The sequence below is a fragment of the Mustelus asterias genome, chromosome 18 (genome assembly GCF_964213995.1).
Source record: "Mustelus asterias chromosome 18, sMusAst1.hap1.1, whole genome shotgun sequence".
NCBI classification, from domain to species: domain Eukaryota; kingdom Metazoa; phylum Chordata; class Chondrichthyes; order Carcharhiniformes; family Triakidae; genus Mustelus; species Mustelus asterias.
Window position 1 is genome coordinate 24,528,497 of NC_135818.1, and position 8,003 is coordinate 24,536,499.

Consider the following 8,003-nt stretch of genomic DNA (forward strand, 5'->3'; position numbering starts at 1 on the left):
TTATTGGCACTGCTTTATTTTATTTTCCCAGCTCATATAGAGTAAACAAAATCCAAACAAACAGAAACTGAGGTAAAATCATAAAATGCTGTTAAACAATCCACAGATCAGCCGCAGAGGTTAATAAACATCTGTGTATTGCCTCCATGTCCAGTCAGCAAGCACCCATTCAGTACAGGACAATCAAAGAAATGATAAGGGACAATGTTGTGCTCACTGGCGACCCTCCATCATGGGTATGCCTCCATGGGCATCCTCACTCACCCATACCTTCCTTAGGCGGCCACTACTCTTCAAGATCAGATCTGGTAGGTCGGCCAAGTGTCATATTCCGAGGTAAATCAGCTTAGAATTCGACTTACAAAACTAGCGCTCAAACTGAGCACAGAGGCTGTGTGTCTTCAATAGCATTTTCATATATAAGCAGCTTGATGTGTCTCTCAATGGAATTGACTGAATTTTTCAAAGACCCCTGCATTATTCGAGGCACAAGCTTTCCTTCCACCATCCCTTCCTCTCTCACACTCTAACATTCAGGCCTTGTGCCTATCTGTACGTTTGGTACAGGTTTTACACACATACTGATTGGGTTTACAATTAGTACTTCAATCCTCTTGCCAGTCAGCAGCAGCCCACTTGGGCAGCTTCGAGCTATACTCCCAGTCTAGCCCTTTGTAGTGCAGGGCATGCAGGTACATGATCAGATCCTTTGGAGATGGGTCCTTCCTAACCAGTTTGCACTCGCCACACAGAGTGTCTTTTACAACCACTGGCTTCTCTTCCCACTCTCTGGCTGCAGACTTGGTCAGTTCCACAGACTTGGTCAGTTCCACAGACTTGGTCAGTTCCACAGACTTGCCATCTGCTGCCTTCCCCACTTGCCCCTCCGTAACTTCACTCTTCTCATCTGCGGTGCCTTCAATTTGGCTACTGAGTGGCAGAGTGGAACTCCCAGTATTCTCTGTGCTAGCCTTTTCCACGGTGCAACAGTGGTCCTCTTCCGGGAGATCCAGAAGATCCAAGCTCTCTTTCAACCTATGAACATCCACCAATGCCTTCAGCAGCTCATCGTCTGTTTTATCCACCTTCCCCCTTTTGCCCCTTTGGGGTCCCCAGGCCTCAGTGTTGTAGACAGGGTCATTTACAATGGGGTGACCCAGGTACTGAAGGTGGACCCGGATCTGGTGGGTGCGCCCGGTGTAGGGGAAGCAGCGCACCACACTGGATGTGCCGTTGTAGCTCAGTTTTTGGAACAAGGTTCTGCATGGTTTTCCTGAGGGATCCACTCGGCACACACCAACTTTGTAGGAGATGATGAGGATGGGCTCCTCACAGGCGATTTCATCATCTGGAAACTCTCCCTGCACTCGGCACACGTATTCCTTCTGCACCTGAAACAAAACAGCATCAGTCAGCCTTCACTCTAGACCAGCTTCCTGACATACTGGGCAAACTATTGTAGGGTAGCCGGCAACTTAAATGGAGCCCATCAGGGCTTACTCCTCCCATTTCTAACTTCCAGCAACATTAACCCACCCCCACTATTCTCTCACCCCCTCCCCCCGCCCCCCCCCCCCCCCCCCCAAACTCAATCGCCCTCTAATTGTAGCCTCTTATTTTTCTTTTAAAAAAATATTCATTCATGGGACATGCGGATCGTTAGCTGGTCGGCATTTATTGCTCATCCCGAGTTCCCCTTGAACTGTGTGGCTTGCTAAGCCATTTCAGAGGGCAGTTGAGAGTCAACCACATTGCCGTGGCTCTGGAGTCACATGTAGGCCAGACCAGGTAAAGACGGCAGATTTCCTTTCCTAAAGGGCATTAGTGAACCAGATGGATTTTCGGACAATTGACAGTGGTTTCATGGTCATTGGTAGATTCTTATCTCCAGATATTTTTGGCTGCCTCTAATATCTGCACCTTTACCTCAAAAGTATGAAAACTGAGGCATGGGGAGGGCATCTACGGAGCTCACGCCACCCACCGTATGGATTGCTGCTGTCCAGTTCTCTGTTATCTCACTCAGGTGGTCACTCTACATGTGGGTCTGTACAGTGAGTGTTGGCAGCTGTTCACTAACAGAAAGCAGCACAGCCAAGCCCAGTACTGTTCCAGCAGTATGCCATTTGACAGTGATCAGGAATGGGAACCCTGTCTGCCATTCCCTGACGCAGAAGCATCAAAGCCAATGGTAATGCAACGACGTCAGTGCTAGCACCCTCCCATCTGAGATGGCATGCTGTGGGTTCGCGTCCTACTCCAGGCTGACAATTCGAGTGCAGCATAGAGGGAACAGAAGTCCAACTGAGGTCCTGTCAGATCTCTCTTGGGAGAATTCTCCCAAGCATTTCAGCCAATACTTTATCTTCAGGCAACATCACTGAAACAGATGATCACATTGCTGCTTGTGGGAACTCGCTGTGAGGAAACTGGCTGTTTCTTATTACTACACCTCACTGACTGTAAAACACCCAGGGTCGTGTCATGGTTGTGAAAGGTGTTACAGAACACCTTTCTTCCATAGCAAAGTCCTGACCGAGAATTTGGCGGCACAGTGGCAAGCACTGCTGTCTCTCAGTGCCAGGGAACCGAGTTCGATTCCCGGTTTGGGTCACTGTCTGTGTGGAGTTTGCATGTTCTCCCCGTGTCTGCGTGGGTTTCCTCCGGGTGCTCTGGTTTCCCCCCCACAGTCCAAAGATGTGCGGGTTAGGTTGATTGGTCATGGTAAATTGCCCTTTGGTGTCAGGAGGACGAGCTAAGGTAAATGCATGGGGTTATGGGGATAGGGCCTGGGTGGGATTGTGGTCAGTGCAGACTCAATGGGCCAAATGGCCTCCTGCTGCACTGTAGGGATTCTATGAATTTGGCACAATGGGGATAATCTGGGGCTCAAATTCTCGGAGCCAACATTGAGACTTGGCCAGAGTTGGCTCAGAGACCTTCCTCATGCAATACCTGTCTCTCTCGGACTTGCTGATCCAGTCTCTTTGAGACTTCGAGCGTCTTGGCGAACATGAGGACCCCAGAGGCAAGTCGGTCCAGCCGATGGATGGTGTGGAGCTCTGTCAAGCCATGCTCCTTACCCAGGATAAAGATGATAGTATTGTGTCGGAATCGGCCACAGGGATGGACTGGAATGGAGGCTGGTTTATCCACCACAACGACCTCCTGGTCCTGGGTCAGTATCTCCAATGGCTGAGCTGTGACAGGAGGTTCATGTCTGTGTACTGTGTTCCTCATAAAATCATTGTTCTAGAAGATGGGTGAAGGAAACCATTAATACGAGCAGGCAATGATGCTTTGAATTTCTCTGCTGTGCACCTCTCGGTTGCAACGTGCAGCACAATCCGGACTGCTGCTTGACTGCAGACACCCACACAGCTCAGAAACAACACAAACTGACCCTCTGCTGGCTCAATAAAAACCCAATTCACACCTCAGATCCATGAATCAGGCGTCCAGCTGGTCAGCAGCAAACACTAAGCAAGCGACAGACAGGGTATTCGCTCAGTTAAGGGTGAACATATCCTTCTCCAAGAGCACGGAGACTGCTCAGGGAGGGGTTGCAGATGCCCATTTCCTCACACCCTTATACCGCAATTCTACTGCGTGCGGATATTCAACCGTGAGGCGCTTCAAAGGCCAGCCCAGTCACGTCCACATTTAGTGTCCACCAGGAATAATAAAGAGAATTTAAACCCCACCCCACGACTGACTACAGAGGATGCAAGACAGATCAAAGCTTTCTAGGGCGAGGTTCCGGCATCATCCCCGCCCCAATTAAAACTGGGCACTGAAATGATTATGATTCACTCAATATTAAAGGGGACATCGAGGCTTACTGCACAAGTGGCCAAAGGCACTGGCCAGTGAATAACTGAGCTGTACACTGATTATAGTGTCCTTTTAATAATACTAATTGTATTTAATTGAAAGACCTGGACCCTTAAGGGGCAATATAATTATGCAAGTTAATCATAGCAAGATGACAGGCTCTTTTACAATCAGCTGTTTGTAAATCAGCGCGTCATTGAGAGTCAGAAAAAACACCAACAAACTTGCAGGGAGCCCGATGGCAGCGCGGATGCGGACCTGCAAACGCGGACGCGCCCCCGGGGGCGCCCCTGCAAACGCGGACGCACCCCCGGGGGCGCCCCTGCAAACGCGGACGCACTCGCGGGGAGACCCTGTAAACACGGACACACTCTCGAGGACACCCTGTTCACATAGACACACTCCTGGGGACCCGCTGCCAACTCTCACGGAGCTCCAAAACACACACACTTCCGGAGATTGCCAGTACCTTTAAGACTGTGTTCAGGTCAGCAGGTTCCTCATTTAGCCGGATTCTGCCAGCTTTGGCAGCCTGGATATAATACTTCATTGGTTCAACCCTGAACTCAGAGCTGAACACCTCCCGCAGTGTCTTCCCGACCCAGCGCCCTTTACAGTAGGTCTGGAAGTCAAAGTAGTAGGGAAACACCTTCCTCAGTCCATTCTCAAAATAATATTGGGTCTCTAAAGGGAGAGAAGTGATAGATCAGTAACTGGTTATTGGCAAATTTTATATCGTCTGCATAGTACTTGAATCACAAACTCTTCCCAGTCTGCCTCCATATCCCTCTTAAACCAGGTACTTCTAGCTAAGCCATGCCTTCGCAAACCAGCACTCATACTGAGACAATCAGAGGCATCAGGCTATTCAACTGTGAAGGCAGTGCAGTGGAGCTTGATATCCATGGACTTTTCGTAGGGGTAGATGGCTAAACTTGATGGATCGGAGCCCTTGCTGTTCATACCTCTCTTTAACCGAGTGGACCTATTCAGTATGGACCAGGAATTAGTTAGCAACTCTGGGGACAAGAGGATAAATTATCAAGAAGATTCTGCCCACAGCTCCCCATGGGCCAAGTGCATGCGAATACTTGGCATCCAAGCTCCTGGGGCTTTATCAACAAAAACGGAAGCTGCAGACAGCCTGCTGCTCTAGAGCGGAACACCAGCCAGGGCAACATGAACTAAAGCCCATCTGGCTCACTAAACATCATAAACAACATCGCTTAGATCCACATAACTCATGAGAGAAATGAAAATATTATTTAAATGTGGTCAGTGTAAGCCCCGTCACCAAGTCAGATGACCATGTTGAGTTCAGTGAGCAGTGTAGCGAGCATGCTAGGGACATTAGGTATCTCTGAATGAGGTGTCAGCCTGATGTCCCTACAAAAGATGTACAATATAAGCAGCATGCAACAGAAAAAGTAGAGCCATTCCAGATGAGGTCAAAGCTCTGCCATCCACCTGCACCTAGTTGTAAATGGTGGAGGAGACTTATAGGAACTAATGCAGGGGAGAGGGAGGAGCCAGAGGGGCAGGCAGGGTAAGGATCCAGGGAGGAGTGTTTCAAAACTCTTGGTGGTTTAAAGGCATATACTCCTGGTAGGCTCTATGCCTACTAAGGGCAACCTTAAATTATATATATTAAAACATCATGTAACCTCAGTGATCAGCCCAAGTTACAAAACAGCAGATCCCGGAGGAACCATCAGCATCAGTTCCCATTCAAGTGTACTTTAACTTCCAAATTTCAGCATTAGTGTGGTCCCCAAAGCTTGTGGTGCCACTGCAGCCCTCAAAGCTGTGAATCTCCCAGCTGCAGTCTGCTTAGTATTGTGTTCACAGGATGAGAGTGTTGATGGAAAGGCCACCCCTCAAATCACCCTTCAGCAGGTGCTGGTGAGCATCTTCTTGAACTGCAATAACTTATTGACTTAGCATCTTTAACATAACTAAACATCCCTAGGCATTTTACAGGAGCACTACATAACAAAATATGACACTGTGCCACACAAGGAGATACTAGGTCGCTTGGTCAAAGAGGTAGGTTTTAACGCGTGTCTTTGGGGAAAGTGAGGTAGGGGAGCAGAGAGGTGCAGGGAGGGAATTCCTGAGCTTGTGGCCAAGGTAGCCAAAGGCACAGCCGCCAATGATGGAACTATTATAAATAGGAATACACAAGGGGTCACAGTTAGAAGAGTGTAGCTTTCTCGGATAGTTGTGCGGTTGGAAGCACTTGACCTGGAGCAGCACGGTAGCACAGTGGTTAGCACTGTTGCTTCACAGCGCCAGGGACCGGGTTCGATTCCTGGCTTGGGTCACTATGTGGAGCTTGCGAGGGTTTCCTCCGGGTGCTCCGGTTTCCTCCCACATTCTGAATGACGTGCATTGACTCGAACAGGCACCGGACTGAGGCGACTAGGGGAATTTCACAGTAACTTCATTGCAGTGTTAATGTAAGCCTTACTTACATAGAACATAGAACAGTACAGCACAGAACAGGCCCTTCGGCCCACGATGTTGTGCCGAGCTTTATCTGAAACCAAGATCAAGCTGTCCCACTCCCTATCATCCTGGTGTGCTCCATGTGCCCATCCAATAACCGCTTAAATGCTTGTGACAAATAAATAAACTTTTAACTGGAGCTCATGTGCATCAGTGAGCTCAGGGGAGATAATGGTGATGCAGCAAAATGTTTTAAGATGATAAGCTGATGCAGCCAGCAGTGTATTGGAATAGTTGACCCTAAAGGAAACAAGGGTTTCAGCAGCAGATAAACTGAAACCGGGGTGAAGTCAACTGATGTTACAGAGGTGGAAAGAGGCGATGAGTGTGAATATAAACCACTGCAGTCCATGTGGTGGAGGCACATTCACAATATTATAGGGTTAGGATTGCAAGTTAGAGTGCACTAAGATGAGGATGAGTGAAGGGGGCAAGATAGTTTACACATAATGACAACAGCAAGACTGGACAGACGAACAAGGAGATAGAAATCATAGAACAGTGCAGAAGGAGGCCATTCGGCCCATCAAGTCTTTACCGACCACAATCCCATCCAGGCCCTATTCCCATTTACCCTAGCTAGTCCCCCTGACGCTAAGGGGCAATTTAGCATGGCCAATCCACCTAACTTGCACATCTTTGGACTGTGGGAGGAAACCGGAGCACCCGGAGGAAACCCACGCAGACACGGGGAGAATGTGCAAACTCCACACAGACAGTGACCCGAGGCCAGAACTGAACCTGGGTCCCTGGTGGTGTGAGGCAGCAGAGCTAACCACTGTGCCATCGTGCTGCCCTAAATGGTTTAAGTTTATTTATTAGTGTCACATTAACAATGTAATGAAGTTACTGTGAAAATAGATTCTGCATGGAGTGTCCGACCCACTTTCCACATTACTGATGTCCGCGAAACAATTAGTTTATTTTAACGCGTTCAAAGCGAAGCCCGACCGCACTATTTACCCCTGAAGTGCTGATGACTGAAGCTGATGCCTGGGTTCTTCTTCCCGGGCGGAGGCACATAGCGGCCACTCTTGCCCTTCTTGTTCCTGGGTTTTTTAGTCGGGGGTTGTCCGTTGCCCTGGAGCCCGAGTCCCGGCTCCTCCTCGATCTCTTTGCGCTTGTCGCCGCCGGCAACAGCGGGGGCCGCGCTCATCCTGCCACTGATCACTCGCACCGCCAACAGGCAGCAGCGCAGACACCTCATGGTCACTTCCGGTTTGGGACCTCAGGGAGGTGCGCCGAGAAATACCAAAGGACCCCGGGGAGGGCAGGTTAATGTGTCTTAAATGTGCCTGAACAGCTATTTTCACATTTATTAGATATAAACTTCTAGAAATAAAACCCTTGCAGTGAACCTGACCAGCTTCATCTGATAAGCAGTGCGGTAAACCACTGTTAGCTTATTGCCTGTGTGTGTGACATGCCTGGACACATCCCTGCCTGCCCTACCCGAGACTCCGCCCCCGCCCTGGTCCAGGTATAAAGGTGACTGCACCCCAACGCCCCCCCCTGCCTCAGTCCGGACCAGTTCATCGGCATAGGTGTGCTCCAAGTCTTTTGCTAATAAAAGCCGATTTGTTCTTGCATACAAACTAGTCTTTGCTCGATTGACGGTGCATCAATTTTATGACCATTCTTAGCAGTGTAGAGGATCAGAA

General features: G+C 49.2%; 1 protein-coding gene across 1 annotated transcript; it reads right to left on the reverse strand.

Moving 5' to 3' along the window:
• On the reverse strand, positions 1-7,564 carry rpusd2 (RNA pseudouridine synthase domain containing 2). The gene is made up of 4 exons (XM_078233558.1): positions 7,306-7,564; positions 4,304-4,518; positions 2,956-3,252; positions 1-1,391 (listed from the first exon to the last, which is right to left on the reverse strand). Exons 1-4 carry the CDS (start codon positions 7,547-7,549, stop codon positions 606-608), a joined length of 1,542 nt encoding a protein of 513 aa, XP_078089684.1. The 5' UTR covers positions 7,550-7,564; the 3' UTR covers positions 1-605.
• Between the last annotated feature and the right edge of the window lie 439 nt (positions 7,565-8,003).

What these genes read in the sequence shown, in the direction of transcription:
- rpusd2 (XM_078233558.1), bottom strand. Translation starts at nt 7,549, where the DNA reads ATGAGGTGTCTGCGCTGCTGCCTGTTGGCGGTGCGAGTGATCAGTGGC. An exon ending in CAGTCATCAGCACTTCAGGG is followed by an intron (nt 4,519 to 7,305) that starts GTAAATAGTGCG and finishes CTCTCCCTTTAG; the next exon opens with AGACCCAATATTATTTTGAG. An exon ending in ACCTGAACACAGTCTTAAAG is followed by an intron (nt 3,253 to 4,303) that starts GTACTGGCAATC and finishes CCCATCTTCTAG; the next exon opens with AACAATGATTTTATGAGGAA.